Raw genomic sequence first — 22358 nt, 5'->3', positions numbered from 1 at the left:
AGGAGCCCACACCCCAGCAGCACCCCGACCTGCCCATGCACCCCTCAGCCCCAGGCCGTGTGCCGTGGAAGGAGCAGGACTGGAGTGCACGTCTCGCCCAGAGCCGCCCATCTGAGGACACTCCTCACGGCACTGGGCCTCTGTGCTCTGCCCGCCCAGGGCCAAGATGCCAGCCGGGCAGTGGTCCAGCGTGTGTGTTGCCCTGGCCTTGCCACAGGCAGAGGTTGGCAGCCGGGAGGCCTGGGCGGAGGCCCCTTGTCTCTGCTTGCTCCTTCCGCCGCCTGGCTGGACAGGCTGGGGGCTGGGCTGGGGCGGCCCAGACTGCTGCACCGTGGCTCGGGGCGGGGGAGGCGGTAACTGGCTGGTGAGCCTGGGGACAGGCCAGAGTCCCCCGCACACACCCACACAGCTCCATTCCACAGACTCCCCGGGCAGGCGCCCTCCCCGCCTGCCCTCTCCTTTCCAAGCCTCTGCAGGCAGGCCTGTCCTGGCACAGCTTTGAGGTCAGACATGGTGGAAGCCCCCAGCCCAGAGGCACAGCGGGCCCCACTGCAGGCTGTGGACTCGGGCCCACATTCAGCTGTGGGTCCTATTTCCCTCCCGTGCATGCGGCTTGCTTGTAGACTGCTCTCTGGGTTCCCCTGGCTGGCAAGCTCCCTCCGTGTGCCCACTGCGGGGATTGCCCAGAGCTGGTGTCCCCAAGGACCCCGACCTGGCTGGGGGCCCAGGAAGTAAGGCTCTGTGTCCAGGAACCTCTCCCTCCCCTGAGAAGCCTCGCCGCTCCTGGCCTGGGCAGCCTTGATTGCATCTGCTTTTATTTCATAGTCGTGAAAGCCGTGCTTGCTTGTCACGGGCAGGTGCATAAAATGTATGAGAACGCCTAGAGAGGAGCTTCCCCAGTCAAGACGGGCTTGCTGGGGGATTTCAGCATATTTTGTCTAGTGAACTACTCGTCTTGCACAGATTGGTACAGACTTTCGCCTTTGAGGTTACAAATCTGGCATTAGATACCAGAAGCATCTTCTTGGGTCCCTAAGCGTGATTACAACTGCCCCCAGTTTTGCTTGTCACCCCCTCTTTGGGGGACAGGCTCCAAGGGGTTTCTGATGGCGAGTGTCTCTGTAACAAACTGCAAGACTGTAAACATCCTGCAGTGTGTATCTGTGCCCACATTTCAGGCTGTGCTTTCAGAAGCCTGGGAAACTGCGGCCCCTGGCTCTAGGGCTGGAGGTTGGCTGGACTGAGGGGGACCCTGCAGAGTGTTGGTGGGGCCTTCGGTCCAGGGAAACAGAAGGCGAGTGATGAGGCGGACGCCCGGGAACAGCCACCTGCCTGCAGCCTGGAGCAGGGCGGTGCCCCTGTGGCTCGGGGCAGGCCAGGGCCACCTCGGGAGTCAGCACCCTTTGGGGCTGTGGCATGGCTTAGGAAGCCGAGGGCAGAAGTCGGGGGGCCCCAGAGGAGGAGGCCCGTCCTGGGGGAGCGCGTCTGGGTCACAGCTGCAGACGCAGCTCAGCCTCGCTCCTCAGGAGGCAGGGGACCCACGTCAGGCCTGGGCTTCTGTCCCTCAGCACCCCAGAGCAGAAAGCTGAGGCTCTTAGGTAGGGCTGGGGCCAGAGGTGCCAGACGGGCTGGCCTGGGTTGCCTGGGGTGACGCCCATTGCCCAGAACAGGGACAGGCTGCCCGGCAGTGGTCGGCTGGGACAGAAGGCAGCAGGGCGCTTGCTGGGTCCCAGGGTCTTGGAAGCCTTCAGCCTCACTTCTGTCTCCTGACGGTTCCCTGCGGCACCTGCCTGGTCCGTGGTGTGGGTGTGTTTCTGGCCGTGGCTGTTGGGTGTGTTTTCTCGGCCTCTGCGTGTCTGTCTCCTGCACCTTGAGGTGTGGGCCGTGGGCTGGGCTCTGTGTCTCCTACGCCCAGGGCGCCAGGTCTGCTGAGGCGGCCTTGGGTGTGGAACTGGCAGCCTGTGATGAGGGGCTCCTCTCTGGGGCGTGGGTCTCCCTGACGAGCTCCCCACCTCCCCACCCCCCCATCCCCCCACCCCACCCCACCCCCGACCGTGGCCGCCTGCTCTGCCCTCTAATAGAAACATCTGTCAGCCAGCATGGCTGCTCACCGTCCCTGACTCAGCCGCAGGCCCAGTCCGGCCCGCGCCCCACCGCCGGCGCCCTGCCCTCCCATCAGCGCGGGCGGAGGCGGTGCTGGCCGGCGCAGAGAAGCAGAGGCGCACCCCTCGTCCCGGGGTCCCCTTGGGCCTCGCCTCAGGGCCCCGCCAACCCGCCATGTCCCGCCAGCCACCCCGCCCCCCGGCCTGATGCTGGCCAGGTCCAGTGTCTGAAAATAGCCCTGGAGGAGACTCAAGTCTGGGGCTTGAGGAGAGGGACGAGCTTGGGAAGGTCCGCCAGCTCCGTGAGCAGACGCGCCGGGGGCGGGGACACCGCGGGCGAACCCCGCCCGGCCGCGCCTCCGACCAGAAAGGGCCGCGCTGCCCCGGGGGCGCCCAGCGCGCAGGCTGCAGAGTGGGCGCGGGCCCCTGGGGGCGCAGAGCTCTGGGGACGCAAACCTGGGGCACAGGGCTCTGGGGCCTGAGCACCGGGGCAGGCCTGCCTCCGCCCCGCGGTCCCCAGGGACGTGTGTGGGGAGCGATGAGTCACCGCGTCCCGGACTTCCCGTTTGATTAGGGGACAGAAGGGCGTTTTGTCGAGAGAGAGCTGAGCTGGGAGCTGTGTGGAGGTGTGCCCCTACCCGGTCAGCAGATCCGGGGCCCTCCAGTCCCGCAGGGCCAGTGCTCTGCAGGGCAAGGCTGCCCACCCAGCCCTGCCCACCAGCTAGCCCAGGGAAGGGCACTGGGAGGGGAGACTTCCCCGCTGAGGCCCTGTCCTTTTGGGTGCGTGGAGGGTGGTCTCTGCAGCCCCCGGGGGGGTGGTGCTGTGGGGAGCAGGGGTCCTGGTTCCGGTCTCCATCGTTCCTCACACCCACACGCAACTTGCCAGAACAGCGTCTGTCCTGCTGTTTGGGATAGAACTGGCTCTGGGCGCTGGGAGTTCTCAGTGGCCCCCTTCCCAGGAATCCCCCAAGAGTGTGGGGGACGAGGAGGGCAGGGAGGCCCCAGGCCCTGACCTCTGGGATCGCCTGCAGGCCTCCTCCTCCTCCCGCCTGGCACCACCACCCCCATAGTCTGGAGCCAGAAAGTGGCTGCCAGGCCCTCCGGTGGGGACAGCCCCGCGGGCAGGCCATGGGTGGACGGTGCAGCTGGGAGGCGCCGTCGGCAGGGGCACCCTGGGTAGGGGCATCCCCCTCCTCAGCCCACGTGTACACACCTCTGGAACCTTGCGAGTCACTGGGCTGTGGACTCCGCTCCCGTGTCCTGCCACACCAGATGGCTCTCAGCCTACAGTGGGATCCTTGTAGTCCTCACGCGCTGTTTCATTGACGGGAAGGCAAGGACTACGAGGGACGCGCACGCCCTCGGCTCTGGGGGCCCCTCGTGTGTGTCCTGCTCACGTCAGGCAGTGGCTTTTCCCCAGGGGGTTGTGGAGGCTGGCCTCAGGGCTGCAGGTGACGGTCGGCCATCTGCCTGCAGGTCGTGGTGCCCACCCGTGTGGGGCAGGGCTACGTGTTTGAGGCCCCGCCGCCCGAGCAGGACGAGTATGACATCCCGCGCCACCTGCTGGCCCCCGGGCCCCAGGATATCTACGATGTGCCCCCCGTGCGTGGGCTGCTGCCCGGCCAGTGCAGCCAGGAGGTGGGTGTCCGGGCTGCTGGTGGGGTCCTGTCCTCCCCCTGCCCAGGGCGCTGTGCTGTCCAGGCCCAGCCAGGGGGGTCCCTGGGGTGCAGCTTGGGGTCCCCCTCCCTGCCCTCTGGTGGCCCTGGCCCCTGCATTACTGCACCTCTCCTGCCCTCAGGTATACGACACGCCCCCCATGGCTGTCAAAGGTCCCAACGGCCGGGACCCCTCGCTGGACGTGTACGACGTGCCCCCCAGTGTGGAGAAGGGCCTGCCGCCGGCCAGCCACCACGCGGTGAGCACAGAGGGGATGCTGCGGCTGCACAGGGTGCTGGGTGTGACTGTGTGCTCCCTGCAGCAGGGACCTGCAGAGCAGGGGTCTCCAGAGACCTGCCTCCAAGACCTCTGTGACGGGTGGAAACCAGGTGCCCCTTGGAGCCTCGGCTTCCTCATCAGGGAAAGGATCCCTCCCCTGCAGGGCATTCTCCAGGAGGTTCTTGAGAGGGTCACATGGGATAGCAGGGGGACCACAGAATGGACCATCCGAACCAGGATTCTTCTCAGAGTGGGAGGGGGAGGATGAATAATTAGAAGGGGCCTCGGGCGCAAACCAGGACTGTCCTGGACAAACCAGGGCGTCAGCACCCTGAGTACAGCATGCAGGTGGCTCAGCCACCTATTAATATCTGCCGTAGAGTAAAGAACCTGCCTGCCAATACAGGAGACGTAAGAGGTGCAGGTTGGATCCCTGGGTAAGGAAGATCCCCTGGAGGACAGCATGGCAACCCACTCGAGTATCCTTGCCTGGAGAATCCCAGGGACAGAGGAGCCTGGAGGGCTACAATCCATGGGGTCACAAAGAGTCGGATACAACCGAGAGACTAAGAGTAGAGAAAGAGTAGAGAATACCCCCGTGGTGGTGGTGCTGATGGTGGGGGTGGTAATGGTGCAATAGCTGACCTCTCCCTGAGTGTTTGCAGTTATACAGAGAATTAAATCGTGTAGTTCTCACAATAAACCCGTGAGGGCGTTCTCTCATAGGCAAGCGGACAGGCACAGAGAGGTGCACCCAGCACCTGAGGTCACACAGCTAGTAAGTGGTGGGGCTGGGATTTTGAGCTCTGGTCTGGCCCCAGAGAATGCAATGGCACCCCACTCCAGTATTCTTGCCTGGAAAATCCCAGGGATGGAGGAGCCTGGTAGGCTGCAGTCCATGGGGTCGCTAAGAGTCAGACACGACTGAGTGACTTCACTTTCCCTTTTCACTTTCATGCATTGGAGAAGGAAATGGCAACCCACTCCAGTGTTCTTGCCTGGAGAATCCCAGGGACAGGGAAGCCTGGTGGGCTGCCATCTATGGGGTCACACACAGTCGGACACAACTGAAGTGACTTAGCAGCAGCAGCTGGCCACAGAGTCGGGCTCTGAAGCGTAACCTGCAGGAAGAAGAATCGCGGCGTTCGAGCGCCGGGCTGTGTGTGCACAGATGCCTGGGTCCACCCGCACGTCCGGGGGTGGGTGGAGCATGGGGGCAGGTGGACGGGCAGCCGTGACCGCTTCTCGGCCCTCAGGTGTACGATGTCCCTCCCTCGGTGAGCAAGGACGTGCCCGACGGCCCCCTGCTTCGTGAGGAGACCTACGACGTGCCCCCCGCCTTCACCAAGGCCAAGCCCTTTGACCCGACCCGCCACCCACTGGTCCTGGCCGTGCCCCCTCCGGACTCCCCGCCGGCCGAGGACGTGTACGATGTGCCACCCCCAGCCCCCGACCTCTACGACGTGCCCCCAGGCTTGCGACGGCCTGGCCCCGGTGCCCTCTACGACGTGCCCCGGGAGCGGCTCCTGCCCCCCGAGGTGGCCGGCAGTGGCACAGCGGATGCCAGCGTGTACTCGGTGCCCCCTGCGGCCGAGCGGGAGGCCCCGGCCGATGCCAAGCGCCTGTCAGCCTCGAGCACCGGCAGCACCCGCAGCAGCCAGTCGGCCTCCTCCCTGGAGGCAGCGGTGCCGGGCCGTGAACCCCTGGAGCTGGAGGTGGCTGTGGAGGCCCTGGCCCGCCTGCAGCAGGGCGTGAGTGCCACCGTGGCCCACCTCTTGGACCTGGCAGGCAGCGTAGGTGGGTGCGGGGGCCGGCGTGGGCCCCCTGAGCCTCAGGAGCCTCCAGCTGTGGACCTGCGGGCCGCCGTGGCCGCCGTCCACGCAGCCGTCCACGAGCTGCTAGAGTTTGCCCGCAATGCGGTGGGCAACGCCACACACACCTCCGACCGCACGCTGCACGCCAAGCTGAGCCGGCAGCTGCAGAAGATGGAGGACGTGTACCAGACGCTGGTGGCCCATGGCCAGGCCCTCGACAGCAGCCGGGGAGGCCTGGGGGCCACCCCCGAAGACCTGGACCGCCTGGTGGCCTGCTCGCGGGCAGTGCCCGAGGACGCGAAGCAGCTGGCCTCCTTCCTGCACGGCAACGCCTCGCTGCTCTTCAGACGGACCAAGGCCTCTGTCCCAGGGCCGGAGGGGGGTGGCCCCCTGCACCCCAACCCCACTGACAAGGCCAGCAGCATCCAGTCCCGGCCCCTGCCCTCGCCCCCCAAGTTCACCTCCCAGGACTCTCCTGATGGGCAGTACGAGAACAGCGAGGGGGGCTGGATGGAGGACTATGACTACGTGCACCTGCAGGTGGGTGCGCCTGGGCCCTGGGGAGGGCCCCTGACCCCCACAGAAGGCTCTCATGGCCAAAGGTAGAGTCTTGGTGAGTCCCTGTGCCCTCCTCACTTTCCAGGCCAGCTGGGCCCCTGGAGTCCCACCCTCCCCCTGTCTCAGGCCCTTGGACCCATGTGGCCGCACCATCAGGGGTCCTGCAGTGCCCCCCCAGGGATGGCTGCCGATCACCTACAAGGGCAGGGCTTGTCTGGCGCCTGCGCCTTGTCCTGTTTGGGGAGGTGAATCCTGAAGAACAAGCAAAAGCAAAGATCCTAGCAGGAGAGGGGAAGCAGCGAGGTGACGGAAGGTGGGCCCAGCTGGGCCTTTGAGTGGAGGCCCGGGTGCCGGCCGAGTGGGCGTCCCAGGGACAGCGGTCAGGGGTGGGCGGGCAGACCCTGTACCCCAGGGGGCGGCCTGGACATGGTTCCCGCCGTGGGGGCGGGGCAGGGCGGCGGGGCCTGACCGCGTGGTGGGCGCCCGCCCGGTCCTCACCATGCGCCGGTGCGGCCGCGTGGCGGGTGCCGGCCTGAGGGCTGGGACTGAAGGAGGCCCGGGGCCGTGCGGCCGCGTGGCGGGTGCCGGCCTGAGGGCTGGGACTGAAGGAGGCCCGGGGCCCTGCTGCCTCACCCCGAGCCCCGCCCCGTCCGAGCCCCGAGCCCCGAGCCCCGTCCTCACTCCGCACGTGGCCGCAGCGCCCCCGGTGGCCGCTGGCCTCTCTGCACCCCCTGGCCTGGGCGCTGTGGCTCAGCTCCATCCTGTCTCTCTCCTCCAGGGGAAGGAAGAGTTCGAGAAAACCCAGAAGGAGCTGCTGGAAAAGGGCAACATCATGCGGCAGGGGAAGGGCCAGCTGGAGCTGCAGCAGGTGAGGGCGCCCGGGCTCACAGCCTCCTGGCACCGTCGTCTTGAGAGTCTGTTTTGCGAGCTGAGCCTCCGGGGCTCCCCAGACCCTCTCCCGCATAACTGTCCCATGTGTCAGCGGGATTTGTGTAGGTTATTGTCAGTCATCGTGGCAGGTATCTTAGCACACGCAGAGAAGTGCGAAAGCAAAAAGAAGCCACTCACCCTCGGGGGCGGTCGCCAGGCTCTGGGGCTGGTTTCCATTCCTGCTCCGGCCTTGGAAGGGGCCTCCATCCGTGGCTGAGACGTGAGTGGAAACAGTTACATCTGCTTTCATCTCAGGACGTTTCCGTGGCATTAAATATTGACCATAAATTGTTTTTAAAGTCAGCCTACATCAGTTACAGTTGAATGTTTACTTTGTACACAGTTTTTTCTTATTGTGAAAAACACTGCTGTGTTTATCTGAGGACGTAGAATTTTCCTCATATTTTGGCTTGTTTCCATAGAATAGGAAAGGGATTTTTTTTTAAAGGGGGTTTTATTCTGATTATGAAGGTTTTAAAAATTAAAATACAGTCTGGTAAAAAATCAACACAGAAAATATCACACAGAAAGTTTCCCTCATTTCCCATTCCTTGAGCATGGGGAAGGGTGGTCTAGAAGAGAGCCCACCAGATTCACCCTGAGACCGAGGACTTGGGGTGTGGTTTTCAAAGCCACGTTTCCCCAGCTGCAGAGTAGGGGACATAGTTATACCCATCTTGGGGTCAGTGTGAGAATTAAATGAGTAAACAATGTATAATGCTTAGGAGGTGCTGGGCACACAGAACATGTGCAGTCAAGGTATAGATGGTAATGACTGGCTGTGAATGGAATCTCCACTGACTTAGGAGATGGACATGTGCTTTTTCTTCTCTGCCTTCTGCTGTCCTCTTGCAGCATTTATTTAACCAGACTCGTGTTGGTGGGCATTTAGTTTGTTCCCAGAGGTACTTTTGTAAACAAATCTGTGCTGACTACAAATCTCTTCACATACCTGGTCAGTCACTTAGATAAATTACTAGAAGCTGAAATAAAAGGAGCGTGTCTGAGAAACTAAAGAACTTGAGTTTCTAAGAGAGGGGCATAGGAACATAAAATGTGTTGACCGGAGCGTTTGTTGTTCCATATCCACATCAGTGGAAACTCTGGAGACCCCCCCACCACCAAATACCTACAGTGGAGGGTAGGCTGAATAAAGTGTGGCCATTCGGACAGTAGAATATGATGTAGCCGTTAAGAATCTGTCAAAGATTGAAAAGGACTCACTGGAGATAGAGCCGCAAAAAATGAGCATATTCTCACGCTGGACAAGAGAACCAAGTGAGTTTCACGGAGTAGACGGCTAAGGGAAAGTCAGGGTTTCAAGTGCCAGGAAGGGTCAGTGTCACACTGGTTTGCTAATTAAATAAAGCCTGAAACCTGAGTCTGTGCAGGGCTGGTCACAGCCACCCAGTCAGAACCAGCGTGGGGTGAGGACTTGTCAGTCCCCACCGCTAACACTCAGGCCAGAACTGCTGCTGGTGGGGATTTTCATCACATGGCTTATGTGTACTCACTAACAGGAAGTAAACGGCCCATTATTGTTGGGTGTTAAAGGTAGGTTATAGTATGTGTATATATTTAATATATATTGTAGGCTATATATATATATTTAATATATGTACATATAGTACACTGTATGTTCCCAGTGTTTATCTTTTCCTGCGGTTGTGGGCGGGGAGGGAGGGCCGTTTGTAGGATCTTAGTTTCCCGACCAGAGATCAAACCTGCACCCACTGCAATGGAAGCAGTCTTAACCATGGGCCACCAGGGAGGTCCTCCAGTTTTCTAATTCAAGAGGGAAAGGGACTATTTGTGTTTAAAGGAAAACGCCTTTGTAGAATATTCACTAGTTATGGGTGGGAATTTTTTCTGAAATAGGCAAATACTATGACCTTTTGGTTTTTCCTTAACATTTTCATTGTGAGAGATTTAATACATGTATAAAATTGAAGAAAATAACCCCCCAGGTAAACTGGTTGGAGAAAAGGAGCCCCGGGCTTCCCCAGCCCCAGTCATTCTCAGGGCAGAGACTTGTCTGCCACATTGTTGTGAAGGCCTTACATTGTTTCATCTGCAAATACTTCAGTGTATAGTTCTAAAAGGATATTTCACCAGAGATTTAACAGATTTCAGGGTGCATGTTACTCTAGGTGATAACTGTCTTTTCTGTTTAGTGTATTTGAATCTTCTCACATTGCATACATTAAGGAGAATTTTTTTTTTAACTTTTCATTTTGAAATACTTAGAGATTGATGGGAAGTTGTAAAGAAAGTGTCAAGTGTGTTCCCTTCTCCCAGTCCCCCAGGGATGGCATCTGAGGTGACTGGACAGCAGCATCCAAACCAGGAGACCGCCACCCCTCACCCTGCCCCGCTCAGCCGGCCCCCTCTCTAGCATTTCTGTCTTTTCAAAGATGTGCACACACGGCCTGCCACCTCTTGAGATGAGTGGGAAGGCCGTCTGGAGAATGTCTGAGGGCAGGCTGGGTGGGTGGGGCCGGGGAGGCCAGTGTGGGACTCTGACCGGGGGCCCTCGCTCTCCCGCTGGGCTCTGTCCCTTTGCTCCGTGGCCTGCTTTTCACTCTGCTGTCCCTCTCCGCCAGCTGAAGCAGTTCGAGCGGCTGGAGCAAGAGGTGTCGCGGCCCATAGATCATGACCTGGCCAGCTGGACACCGGCTCAGGCTGCGATGCCGGGGCGGCCAGGCGGCCTGGGGCCTTCAGACCGGCAGCTGCTGCTCTTCTACCTGGAGCAGTGCGAGGCCAACCTGACCACACTGACCAACGCCGTGGACGCCTTCTTCACCGCCGTGGCCACCAACCAGCCACCCAAGATCTTCGTGGCACACAGCAAGTTTGTCATCCTCAGCGCGCACAAGCTGGTGTTCATCGGGGACACGCTGTCACGGCAGGCCCAGGCGGCCGACGTGCGCAGCCAGGTGACCCACTACAGCAACCTGCTGTGCGAGCTGCTGCGCGGCATCGTGGCCACCACCAAAGCTGCTGCCCTGCAGTACCCGTCGCCCGCCGCCGCCCAGGACATGGTGGACCGAGTCAAGGAGCTGGGCCACAGCACCCAGCAGTTCCGCCGCGTCCTGGGCCAGCTGGCCGCCGCCTGAGTGCTGCCCACGGAGGGGCAAGGGCAGGAGGGCAGGGTGGCATGGTCCGGAGAGCCGCCGCGCTGCGCGGGGCCAGGCGCCCAGACTGCGCAGGGCAGCGTGTGTATTTATGACGGGCCAGGAGGTGGGGCGGGCCTCCTGGTGGAGCCCCAGCAGAGCCGAGGCCATGAGGGCTAGCGGTCTCTCCTAAGCGCACTGTGGGCCCAGGGGGGCCAGGCTGGGGTCCTGGGTCCACAAGCCTCACCACCCACACGGCCTCAGGGGACCCCTTGGGCTGACCAGTGAGGGGGCCACGTCCCCCCGACAGGGCAAGCGTGGCTGGGGGTATGTTCTCTGCACCAGGAGAAAACCCTAAGAAACTATTTTTCATTATTGATTTTCCAATCATTTGACTAATAGTCTACATTTAAATAAAATTTAAAATGAAAAGCATCCTCTTGAGGTATGAGAGGCAAGAAGGCCAGGTGGGAAGGCGGGTGTGCCACAGGTGGGCTGCCGGGTTGAGGGGTTTCCGGGGGTTTCAGGCTGAAGCTGTGAGAAGGGCGAAGAGAAAGTAGGTCTCTTCAAAAGAAAACAAAGGCCTGGGGGAGCAGGGCTGGGCCTGGAGAGGAGGCGGGGAGCCCGGGCTGCTGGAAGGAGGCTGAAGAGCAGCATCCGGCGGAGCCCTGCGGCCAGAAAGGCTCAGTGCGCGTGTGGCCAAGGGCACAGCCAGTGCCAAGGTCTGATGGAAATCCACCCTGGTCCCCAGCAGTAGCTGAGGGGAAGGCGGGTACAGGGGTGGGAGCCGCTCCAGGAGCCAGTGAGCCTTGCTGGGGCCCCCACATCTAAAGGCAGAGGGCACCCCTGGGGGACACGGGACTCCATGCAGAGAAACCCTCTTTCGCAGCCCTTGTCCAGAACTTAGCCCTTAGGAGCTCTTAATTTCAGCTTGTGGAACTTCTCCAGAAGTATTCCATCTGAATTACACTGAGACTTGACTTCAAGTTGGGAGGTAGGGGACCGGTGCGTGCTAAGTCGCTTCAGTCATGTCTGACTCTCTGTGGACTGTAGCCCACCAGGCTCCTCTGTCCATGGGATTCTCCAGGCAAGAACACTGGAGTGGGTTGTTGTGCCCTCCTCCCGGGAGGGGACCAGCTGTCACCATGGTGCATGTGAATCTGGGCCTCACTCCTCATCTCCATGAAGAAGGGCATAGGGCTGGGCGATATGCCAGCCCTCTCAGCTCTGAACTCCAGAGGGTCCTCAGGAAAGGCGGCCACCCTCCCACCCTTCCTCCAGCCCGGTGAACATGAAGAGGTGAAGATGCAAGCAGTTTTATTTGGGTTTTACACAGATGGGAGCTGGGGTGGGGCAGAGGCTCAGTTGGCCTCCAGAACTTCAAGAATCCAGGGAATGAACTTGGTGACCCGAGCATACACGCCAGGTAAGAATGGGCTACACCGGCTGCTGCCCCAGGACACAATGCCCGCCAGGGTCCAGGCTCCGTCCTTCTGGCAGACCAGGGGGCCACCTGAGTCGCCCTGTAGGAGGAGACAGGACTTGTGTCCAAGCCAGAAAGAAGGTGCCAGGGCCCCGCTGTGCCTAGACCTGGCCGAGTCCAAGGGGTGCAGACCAAGGGCAAGTAGGGGCCCAGAGATTGTGCACAGACACTCAGACCTGCTCAGATGGCAGCCCCTGCTCTGCCCCCTACTCCTGGGTGGCCTGGGGCAGGGGCTGATCCTCTCAGCCTCCCCATCACCTGTAAAATGGATGGAAATGTCCATCTTGTGCAGTTGCTATGAAATTAAATCCCTCTGGAAGCACCATACCACACCTGGTCAGAACCAGCTCTCACCAGGGGCCTCTGATAGTGCTGGTCCACGCCTTCACTGGGGCACTGGGCAGGGCAGGAGGGTAAGGAGGTCGTGGCAGAGGGGACAGCCCTCCTGGCCTGACCAGGGGGGAACCTGTGAGGGCGGGCAGAGTAGCAAGCAGTACCATGCAGGAGGAGATGCCGCTGGCCCCTGCACAGATCATCACGTCGGTGATCTTGCTGCCCCAGAACTCTCTGCAGTCGGCATTAGACAGGATGGGCAGGGTGGCCTGCTGCAGCTTGTCAGGGGTATCAAAGGCTAGAAGGACAGAGGGTGTGGGGTCAGGGCCCAGGGAGAGGAGACCAGCGCCCACCGGAACCCTGCCTTCCCGCGGCGTGGTCCTCCTCCGTCACAACGGTCGTGGGTGCTGAGTGCCACCTTCCAAGAGTCTGGGAGGTGGTTCCTCTCCAGTTCCACACCAGGCAGTGCATCTGCACTCCCAGCACAGTTGGTCAGGCAAGTCCTGCCTGCTGGGCCCCTGCGCCACAGGCCCACCGAGCCCTGCGTGTGGGCGGAGGGGCCGTCCCTCCTCCCCAGTCCTCTGCCTGGGGATGCTGGGGGGACCCATGAGGGAGCACCTCCCCGTTCTGCCCTTTCTTGGCTGCTCGCGTCCTGTTAAAGGACCAGCTGGTAGGCTGTGGCGGTGGAGGAACTCACGACTCAGCCTGAGGAGGCTGGAGTCGGGGAGTGAGGGGAGACCTGGGCGCTCGGGCCTGAAAGAGGCCTGGACCGTGGGCTCCCAGCGCAGACTTCAGGGGTGCTGGGCACACCCACCCTTCTCACTCTACCTCCCTGCAGATTAGGGGGGGTGACATTTAGGTGCTGGAACTTAGGTGTTTCTTCGGAAACTGTTCAGGTATATATATTGTTAAAGTTCGTTTTTATTTTTGCTTGATAGGTTTTTAATTAAGAGGGTTAAGTGAACTTCCTTGGTGGGTCAGACGGTAAAGCGTCTGCCTACAATGTGGGAGACCTGGGTTCAATCCCTGGGTCGGGAAGATCATCTCGAGAAGGAAATGGTTACCCACTCCAGTACTCTTGCCTGGAAAATCCCATGGACAGAGGAGCCTGGTGGGCTACAGTCGATGGGGTCGCAAAGAGTCGGAGACGACTGAGCGACTTCACTCTAGCTTTCTTTAAGTAAAGAAACGGAAGGTTGATTGTTGTGATTTACGATTGTGCTCAGGACTTAGCTGGAAGCACAGAAGGAGTCTGGGCCCTGAGCGGTCCTCGCGGACACTCACCGTTGTACCGGGTCTTGCCCCAGCCGGTGACGGTGCACAGGGAGCCCGTGGGGAAGCTGGTGTCGGCGCTGGGCAGGCAGACGGGGGCCACAGCTGCGGAGAGGCGGGCGGGCGCCGCCAGCTTCAGCAGGGCCACGTCGTTGCGCACGGCGCGCAGGTCCCACTGCGGGTGTTCGAAGACCTGCGCGGGACGGCGGGGGCTAGGCAGGCCACGGGGGCGGGGGCAAGGGGAGCGCAGGCATGCAGTTGTGGGGTGGGGGTGCAAAGGGTGTTGAGGGAACACAGATGGGGCCTAACAGACCAAATGGGGAGAGTGGCATGTGACATAGTTTGCATTTTCCTACAATGAGCAAAACAGCCTTGAGTGTTTGCAAAGGAGCTGTGTTTGGGAAGGAGAAGAACAGAAAGTCGGTCTAGAGAGGTGCTGGCGGGGTGAAGCGGAGCCGCTGGTCAGGGTCCTCAGTCCACGACCCCCCCAAGCCCCCGCCCCCCTCCCCGCCCCAGCACTCCCCCGCCACACCACCCACCCACAGTGAGTACCTCGGCGACCCTCAGCACCTGGCCGGCCTCCTCCTCGGAGCCCTGGTCGGACACCCCGGCCACCACGAGGTGACCCTTCCTAGAAAGGAAGCCACAGTTGGAGCACAGGCTCACAGCTGCCCCCGCAGAGGCCTGGGCACTGTGTCAGGCAGGCGAGCCCACCCGGGCTGCCCAGTCGTGCGGGGACCCCGGGGCACCCCTGTTCTCCCTGGGCCTCAGTTTCTCCGTCTGTACTGTGAAGGCGGAGGCCCAGACCCGCTGTCCTGGACCAACGTGGGGTCTGGAGGCCAGGGTGCTGGGGGGGGTTGGGGGGTGGGGGGGCTTTTCCTGGAGACTGTTCTGCCTGCAGGTGGGGAACAAGAGCAGCCGCCCCCAGCCCCTTGCTCCCCGAGCAGCCCCGTGCCCACTCCCCGAGCCTACTTGGGGCTGGGAGGTAAAGGTGGTCCCTTTGAGCAGGTGAAGTAGGGCCTCACCTGACCCCACAGTGGGCAGCGGTGACCACCCAGTCCTCACTGATGAGGGAGCCCCCGCAGAAGTGGAAGCCGGAGCTGGTCTGGGGAGGGGGTGGGAGAGAGTCAGCCTTGCCTCTCCCACCTCAGCCCCCTCTGTCTAACCTGCCCCTCCTCAGCCCCCCCTCACCTGCAGGGACACCTGCCAGGGCCAGGAGCCGGGCACAGCGTCCTCCCCATTGACAATCCTGGAGAGGCCACTCAGCACAGGGTCGATGGCGGGGACCCCGCAACCTGAGGGGCAAAGACAGGGCAGCTGGTCTGTAGATGGTGCCTCAAGGGGGATCAGGGTGCATACGCAGCTCTTCCAGGCCTCCGCGGCATCCTGGCACCCAGAGTTTTGTCTGCTGCAAGACATTTAGCCCCCTCCCGGCTAGCTGACAACTGCCCTTAGGCGCTCTTGTGGACAGTCCCTGAAGTGGAGGGTCTCTGCAGTTGGGGCCCAGGCTCCCCAGCCTGCTGTGTGCTCTGAGGGGAGTGTCCGTCCCCTCTGAGCCCAGGATCCTTTCCCAGAGGCTGGGATGTCCTGTGTGAGTCCTGGGTGCTCTCATGGCCTCTGAGTCTTCAGGGGGAGCAGCTTTGGGTGAGGGTATTTGTGAGGGTATTTCCTTGTACTTCGGCCACCTGATGGCAAAGAACTGACTCATTGGAAAAGACCCTGATGCTGGGAAAGATTGAAGGTGGGAGGAGAAGGAGGTGGCAGGGGATGAGATGGTTGGATGGCATCACCGACTCAATGGACATGAGTTTGAGCAAATTCTGAGAGATGGTGAAGGACAGGGAAGCCTGGTGTGCTGCAGTCCAAGGGGTAGCAAAGAGTCAAACACGACTTAGCAACTGAACAAGTACCATAGGTGGGGTGGCACCAACCCAGGAGTGTGTCCAAACCCAGAGGGTCGGCAGACTGGGCAAGATGGATGGACCTGGGGAACATTCCTGAGGCAGAATTCACATGGCTTGGTGGCATGTTTGGAGGGTAGAGGAGTCCCCACCCCAAGGCTTCTGAGCGAATGGAGGAGACCAGATCAGAAGTCCAAGGGACCTCCAGGTGGCAGGGGGGCCCAGGCCCAGCAGAGGAGTGGGGAGCCAGGCATAGGTGCCCAAGGAGGGTCAGAGGGGCACCCAGAGGGACGGGCGGCAGGGATGGTTCAAGGTACGAGGACTTGGACCCTCCCGTCCCCTGCTTCTGGGGCTGAGGGCCAGGGCGGGGGTGAGGCTTGACCTAGGGCTGCCAGGCCTGCCTGAGCCCTGCACTTACCGAAGCTGCTGCCAAAGAGGAAGAAGCCAAGGACAACCCAGAGAAGGGCCATGGTGTGTGGCTCAGCAGGGGAATTGGGGTCTGCCCGAGAGACCCCCAATATATTGCCCCAGCCCACCAATCGCAACCTGCCTCGCCATCCCCTCCTTATCAGAAGACCTTGGGCTGAGAAGCACCTGACTGCAGTGTGGGCTTGGGAAAGAGACAGCCCTTGGGGCCACTCCTGGGAAGGTTTCCTGGAGTCACAAGTGTGTGGGGCCAGCACCAGACTCCACCCCCAGGTGCCCCCTCCTCAGGGCAGGCCTTGAGCACAAGGAGCCAAGGGTCGATGGTGAGGACCCCGTAGTGGGAGGCGGGAGGCCAAGGTCCCCCCTCATCTGTGTGTGTCCCTTCTGGCCACTCGGGGGAGGCAGACTAACAAGGGGCCCTCCTGGACACCCCCTGCCACCTGGTTCAGTGAAGGTCCAAGTTCAGGAGAAGAATGAACTCCCAGAAACCCCAGCACAGGACACAGACACCATCAACATGTCTTCCACCGGTTTATTGAGGCTGCGTAGGAGCAAGGTTGGCAGGGAGGCCAGTGTGAGGCTGGGGGCTCAGTTGGCGGCCAGGGTCTGCTGCACCCAGTTGACGAGAGCAGTGACGCGGGCGTACACGCCAGGGGTGGACGTGGAGCACGTGCTGCTGCCCCAGGACACGATGCCCACCAGGGTCCAGGCTCCATTCTTCTTGCAGACCAGGGGGCCGCCAGAGTCGCCCTGCAGGACAGGGAGCGGGGGGCTTGGAGCTGGCAGCCCAGAGACTCGTGAATGTTGTTCCCAGCACCCAGTCCCAGGCCGGACAGCCAGTGGAAGCTCAGCACATGCATACTAGAAGGATTGTGAAAGAAACTTCAGCAGCTCCTGTGGTTTGTGCCCCTGGAAGTCTGGGTCACCCCCTGGGGTCCTATAACAGGCTCAATAGAGCAGGTTTGATTGACAGGAGGAAAGTACAGGTGGTGCTGGCCACGGGGCCACAGGGAGAGAGGAAGGTCTGCCAGGCCCCTTCGGGAGCCTTTAGGGCCGCCATGCTCTGCTGCCCAGGCTGTGCACTGCACAGGTCAGGAGGTGCCACTGCTCAGATGCAGATATCAAGGGCATCTTGTAACATGGCAGCTCTGAGGACAGAGGCCCCTGCTCTAGTACCCCTCTGCTGAGGTCACCGGGGGTTCTCCAGGAGCTCTGTCTTCCCAACTGCTCTGGCAGGGATGCTCCAGAAGAGAATGGCAGGCCCTGAAAGAGGGCTGCCTACGGCTTCCATTTCCTCCGTCTTTGCCCAAGCCCTTGGCCTGAACCCCACCGAGGCTGGGAGGCCCTACCATGCAAGAGGAGACACCGCTGGCGCCCGCACAGATCATGGCATCTTTGATCTTAGTGCCCCAGTATTTCTTGCAGTTGGTGTTGGACAGGAGGGGCAGGGACGCCTGCTGCAGCCGGTCAGGGGTGTTGGCATCTGGAAGGGCAGGGTGGGTAGTCAGCGACCGTGCTCCCCACCTCCCCGCCAGCCCACCGTGGTCACCCCTCACTCACTGGTGTATCGGGTCAGGCCCCAGCCTGTGGTGACGCACGTCGTCCCGGCAGCGAAGTCGTCGCTGGCGCTGGGCAGGCACACAGCAGACACAGTCTGGGAGAAGCTTGCAGCCGTGGACAGCTTCAGCAGGGTGATGTCATTGTTGATGGTTAACGAGTTGTACTTGGAGTTCTTGAAAACCTGTGTGGGGGGGCGGGGCGGGGGGAGACAAATAGCTGCCATTGGGGTCTGGGGAGAAGGCGTCGGGAGACCCCTCGTGGCATCAGCGCCCCTCCCTGGACGACAGCCTGCTCCATTCGGCAGCTCCTCCTGTGACCCCAGGAACCCCAGCCCAGGCTCAAGGTGCAGACCTTGCCTTCCTGAAGCCTCGCACACCTGGCCTTCTGCTTTGCTCCATCATGATGGGGTATCAGGGTAACCAGGGGAGCTGGAGTGTCTGGGACTTAGTGTGGGCGGCCACTCCCGAGGGACCACCCTACCTGGGGTCACACCTGGACGACCCGGGGGGGCCACCATACCTTGGCGATCTTCAGCTTCTGGATCTTCTCAGAGCTTGAGCCTTGGTCAAACTCCCCAGCCACTACCACATCAGAGGTTCTGCAGAGAGCCAGAGAAAAAGAGAGGTTCCCGCTGGAGGCGGGTAGGTGGGGCATGGAGTGCGCGTGTGCATTGGGGCACACGTGTGTGGGCGTCTGCGTGTCTTTGTGCGTGTGCTCACAGGGGTGTGGTGTGGGTCGGAGCTTGAAGCTCGGAATCTCCACTGTGCAGTCTCGCTTGCCGAGTGTTTTCCCTGCGACCCCAGGAGACCAGCAGGACCTGGATTTGCTGCACATCTCAAAATTAGAACCTGGGAGGCGGGCGCCTGGACGTGGAAGCCACAGCTCAGGCTGCCGAGCATGCAGAGCAGCCTCGGGGCAGGCAGGTGAGAACCTCGGGGTTGGGGCTCGAAGCCTACTGGTGGTCCAGCTTGGCTAGGGGCAGCCTGTCCTCCGCTCCAGGGGAGACCCTCGCCTGGGAGAGAAGGAGACCCCGGGGGAAAAGAAACAAACAAAAAGAAATTGGGAAATGGCATTAAAGGGCAAGATCTCAGTGCTGGAAAAACCACCCCAAAGGGTTTCCTGGGGACCCTGGGCCCTCACGTGACACCGCAGTGGGCGGCGGTGACCACCCAGTTCTCGTTGATGAGGGAGCCCCCGCAGAAGTGGAAGCCGGTCTTGTCCTGGAGGAAGACGGGGAGGGTCAGCGCTTGCTGGACACCAGCAGCACTGACCTGGGCAGCGCCCCCCTGCCCAGCAGACCCCCCAGTGCCTCTCCCTTCACGCACAGAACCCCGCTCACCTGCAGGGACACCTGCCAGGGCCAGGAGCCGGGGACAGCTTCTTCCCCGTTGACAATCCTGGAGAGGCCGCTTAGCACAGGTTGGATGGCGGGGACCCCGCAGCCTGAGGAGGGAGGATGGGGTGAGGAGTGGAGGCCAAGGTCTCACCCAGGACCCATGGCTCCAGGAATACCCCAGGGACAGCACAGGCCGATGTGAGTCTCAGGCCCAGCAGACCGAGTGCAACGTGGCGGCAGCGCCAGAGCATGGGCTAAGAGGCTGGGCTCTGTGGGTTTGAACCCAGCCCTATCACACCGCCCACTTACTCACTCCGAGTCTGTTTTCCCATCAGCAAAATGGGGATCTTACAGTTGGCAACCTCACAGAGTTGGTATATAATAAAGCTGAAAGATGTTTTGACTACTAAGGCAAAGCAGGAACTTACTCTGTTCCTGACACACAAGTTTAAAAGTTTAAAAGGGCTGGTTCAGGGCCTGAAAGAGCTGACGAGGGCCAAGCCACACCCACCCACTTGCTCATCATCTGAGCCTGCTTGGGAGCCACTAACTCTTCACAGAACTTTCTGGCCCTCTGGAACCGCTACCCCTCCTTGAACAGGGTCAACCCTCCTCACACATAGGAAGGTCCACCTCCACCCTGGGGACTTCACACTGGATGGTGTGGTCCAGTCTTCCCAGCATTCTAGAGATGTGAGGCTCAGAGAGGGAGAAAGACCCGCTCAGGCTCACACCAACCATGCATGGCTGAACTGGGAGCAGGGACCCTGCTGCCCTTTGCTGATCTGGGGGTTGGTGGAGCCAGCACCCCTTCCAACAGTGGGTGGAAGGGGAGACAGCCTTTCTGGCCTCTGCCTGCCCAGGTACTTACCAAAGGCTGTGCCCAGGAGGGCGCAGTAGGAGAGAAGCCAGAGGAAGTTCATGGTGCTGCCTTCAGAGAGGTGTGGGGTGCCTGCTGCAGGGCTCCCTATTATATCCCTGTGCACCAGGCTGTTATCTGAAGACCTTGATGTGATAATCCCTTTCCTGGGCATGTGCCCCACTGGATAGGATGTGCCAGAGCAAGGCTGGCATCAGGGCCTGGGATGGCAGCAGCTGTAACCATGGCTGAGTTTGGGCCAGTGAGAACAGTAAAGGTGGGGCTGAACAAGGTGGCCCTTGACCAGCTAAGGGGAAAGGACAGTCAGGTTTCCTCCTCCAGGCCCTGCTTCTGGAGGGGCCCTTTGAGCAGCAGCCAGGTCTGGGCAGGATTTGAGCCCCAGTTCAGTCTCTCATAGTCTGGAGGACCTTGGACAAGTAACTGAGTTGGTCTGCAGTTGTTCAGTACCCCATGGGCAGTGTGGTCAAGTAGGAGGAGGGGCAGGGGCCGTGACATGGTGAGGGCATGGGTGACCAGTGGGCTGAGGATGCTCCCCTGGTTTCAGGATGGCCAAGAAGGCTCACTGAAGGCTCAGTTCAGTGTCAGCCCAGTCACGTTCAGAGCCCCCACCAGGCATCTTGCCCTTAGAATTGAGCACATGGCATCCAAAGACAGGACTGGGCTCAGGGCCAGCCAGGGGGCCCCTGCTGTTGTCCCTGCAAGAGCTGGTGGAGGCTGTACCAGGTGGAAAAGCAGGAGGCAAGGAGGCCTGTTTCGGGTGGGCAGCAGGACCCTTTCCCAGCAATTGGGAAATTTGAAGGTGAGGCCATCAGGCACAGGGCAAGCACCCCAAAACACATGAGTAAAACGGTATCTCATGACTATTTTTCATTTCCATTGCACTGATGACTGTAGTGTGGTGGTTCACAAGTTTTGGCACAAAACAGCTGTGGGGGCCTTGGGCAAGTTACTTAGCCTCTCTTATCCCTTTTGTAAGTATTAATATGTAAAATGGGGCTGCTTAGAGTACAGGTCCTACTTCATGAAAGGCCTGGCCCATCTTCAGCAGTGCTGGGGCCAGGCCTAACCTAATGCACGTTGGTCAGCCCTGGTATTTTTCCTTCTTGACTTGCCAGTGGGGCTCTTCATGCTTTCTAAAGGACTGCCAGTGACAGGAAGGGACAGCCACAATGCATTAGGTGGGAAAGCAGGGCATGAAACAGAATGCAGAGTGTGGGCCCCATGCATATGAAATTCACCACCTGTTCAAGTTCATCCATCTTATCAACCAGAGCTTATCAGGCTGCCGCCGGAACAGAACAAACAAAAGAAAGAAACACAAAGTCCTGCCTTACGAGCCTTCGTGGGAAAGGAGTGGAGAGTTTACGGAACAGTTTGAACACACAGTAAAATATACATTACCACCAGCCAAGGAGTTATCATAATCATTGTTGTTGTTATTATTACTAATACCAAGGCAGGACGGCCCCACTCCGAGGGAGACATTAAGCTGTCATCTACCGTCTGCTAGCTCTCTGGCTGGGGCCGATGTCGAGGCACAGGGAGCAGGAAGGCACAGGCCTGGTGGAGCGAGCCTGGATGGCAGCAAGCGCCGGGAGGGCACGAGGCAGGGGGAGAGAGAGGCCAGGGGCCGCTGGAGGGGACCCTGGTGAAGCACAGATGCGAGAAGGCAGCCGCCGAGCCTGAGTGGGCTGGGGCGCTGCCGGTGGGAGAGCACGACCGGGGCCGACCCGTGGCGGTGGCCTTGGGAACCGACAACCGGCCAGTGCCCTGCGGGCGCCGCGCCCCCTGCACGCGGACCCCTCTGGGGGCGTGGCTAAGGCTGGCCGGGGCGGAGTTTAGGCTGGACCCTCCCCCCCCCGCCTTGGGGCGTGGCTAAGGCTGGCCGGAGCGGGGCAAGCGGTGCCCTCCCGCTCGCGCCCCTGAGACTGCGCGGTCTGCCCGCCCCCTCCCAGAGAAAGGACCCCTGAGGGCTGAGTGTTTCTCCACAACTCCGACTTCTCATCTCTGAACCTTTCCCCTTCGCGTGAAACAGCCGCCGCCCTCCCGGCCCCGGCCCCGGCCCCAGCGGTGGGCGCCTCCTCACAGGTCGGAGGCCGGGGTCTTTGGACCCCGAGGTTGTCTGGCCAACCCAGTGTACAGTGAAGAGCCTTTTCCTGTGTTCCCTTTGCCGCAAATACTTGTCTGGCCCGTCCCCGTGTCTGAAACCTTGCGTAGACTCCCAGAGCCCAGACAAACGCCCAGGGGCCGCGAGCGGTCTTCCTGTCAGAAAGCCTTCACTCTGCACCTGTTCGCTCGTTGCCGGTGTGTGGCGTCTAGAATGTTCAGGGGGCCGTGCGGGAGCCAGCCCGCGGACAGGTGTGCCTCAGGGACCGTCCCTCAGGAGAGGAGACGGGGCCGCCCGGGAGCCCGGGTCAGCGGGCGGGAGCCCGGCCGCCTCCTGGGGTTTGGCCCCGCGCGGGGTCGTGTCAGGGCTCGGCCCGCGCCTCTGGAACTGTGCCCTCTTCCTCCAGGCGGCACCTCAGAAGGCAGTCTCCTCAGGTTGGGGAGCTCCTCCTCTTGAGGGGGTCAAATCCCAACCCTCTTTACCATCAAAGGTAAGATACACTGAATACAGTTTGCACATGGTGAAACGCACAGATCCAAAGTGAACAGATAAGTGCTGACATATGTAGATGATACTGTAACAAAGCCCACAGCCAAGATGTAAGATAA

The 22358-nt window shown here is 60.9% G+C and overlaps 3 protein-coding genes across 5 annotated transcripts in view; 1 reads left to right on the top strand and 2 right to left on the bottom strand.

Annotated features, from left to right (window-relative positions):
* The window catches only part of BCAR1 (BCAR1 scaffold protein, Cas family member), a 33832-nt gene extending 22945 nt beyond the window's left edge, over positions 1 to 10887 (top strand). For all 3 annotated transcript variants that reach the window (XM_019979396.2, XM_070770336.1, XM_070770338.1), the window contains exons 3-7: positions 3579 to 3740; positions 3901 to 4017; positions 5294 to 6391; positions 7188 to 7277; positions 9943 to 10887. In XM_019979396.2, the coding sequence (XP_019834955.2) occupies positions 3579 to 3740; positions 3901 to 4017; positions 5294 to 6391; positions 7188 to 7277; positions 9943 to 10455 (1980 nt within the window). In that variant the 3' untranslated portion in view covers positions 10456 to 10887. The remainder of the gene's footprint in view (positions 1 to 3578; positions 3741 to 3900; positions 4018 to 5293; positions 6392 to 7187; positions 7278 to 9942) is intronic.
* An 88-nt stretch (positions 10888 to 10975) lies between these two features.
* LOC109571602 (chymotrypsinogen B-like) lies at positions 10976 to 15911 on the bottom strand. The gene is made up of 7 exons (XM_070771918.1): positions 15860 to 15911; positions 14732 to 14835; positions 14566 to 14645; positions 14093 to 14171; positions 13553 to 13733; positions 11894 to 11975; positions 10976 to 11279 (listed from the first exon to the last, which is right to left on the bottom strand). The coding sequence occupies exons 1-7, from the start codon at positions 15909 to 15911 to the stop codon at positions 10976 to 10978; spliced, it is 882 nt and encodes a 293-aa protein (XP_070628019.1).
* A 474-nt stretch (positions 15912 to 16385) lies between these two features.
* Positions 16386 to 21405, bottom strand: LOC109572232 (chymotrypsinogen A). The gene is made up of 7 exons (XM_019978825.2): positions 19635 to 21405; positions 18767 to 18870; positions 18568 to 18647; positions 17947 to 18025; positions 17428 to 17608; positions 17217 to 17350; positions 16386 to 16617 (listed from the first exon to the last, which is right to left on the bottom strand). The coding sequence occupies exons 1-7, from the start codon at positions 19795 to 19797 to the stop codon at positions 16456 to 16458; spliced, it is 903 nt and encodes a 300-aa protein (XP_019834384.2). The 5' UTR covers positions 19798 to 21405; the 3' UTR covers positions 16386 to 16455.
* Positions 21406 to 22358: the final 953 nt, after the last annotated feature.

Source organism: Bos indicus, chromosome 18 (assembly GCF_029378745.1).
Source record: "Bos indicus isolate NIAB-ARS_2022 breed Sahiwal x Tharparkar chromosome 18, NIAB-ARS_B.indTharparkar_mat_pri_1.0, whole genome shotgun sequence".
NCBI classification, from domain to species: Eukaryota; Metazoa; Chordata; class Mammalia; order Artiodactyla; family Bovidae; genus Bos; species Bos indicus.
This window is presented reverse-complemented; position numbering and strand designations above follow the sequence as displayed.

Excerpts from the sequence above, each read along its gene's own strand:
- LOC109571602 (XM_070771918.1), bottom strand. The coding sequence starts at position 15,911 with ATGGCCCTTCTCTGGGTTGTCCTTGGCTTCTTCCTCTTTGGCAGCAGC. Across the intron at positions 14,646-14,731 it reads CCTGGCAGGTGTCCCTGCAG|ACCAGCTCCGGCTTCCACTT; the intron begins GTGAGGGGGGGC and ends CCCCCTCCCCAG. Across the intron at positions 11,280-11,893 it reads GTCCTGGGGCAGCAGCCGGT|ATGTGGGGGCCCCAGCAAGG; the intron begins GTAGCCCATTCT and ends CTCTGCCTTTAG.
- LOC109572232 (XM_019978825.2), bottom strand. The coding sequence starts at position 19,797 with ATGCCCAGGAAAGGGATTATCACATCAAGGTCTTCAGATAACAGCCTG. Across the intron at positions 18,871-19,634 it reads CCTCCTGGGCACAGCCTTTG|GCTGCGGGGTCCCCGCCATC; the intron begins GTAAGTACCTGG and ends CTCCCTCCTCAG. Across the intron at positions 18,026-18,567 it reads GCCGCCCACTGCGGTGTCAC|AACCTCTGATGTGGTAGTGG; the intron begins GTGAGGGCCCAG and ends GGCTCTCTGCAG.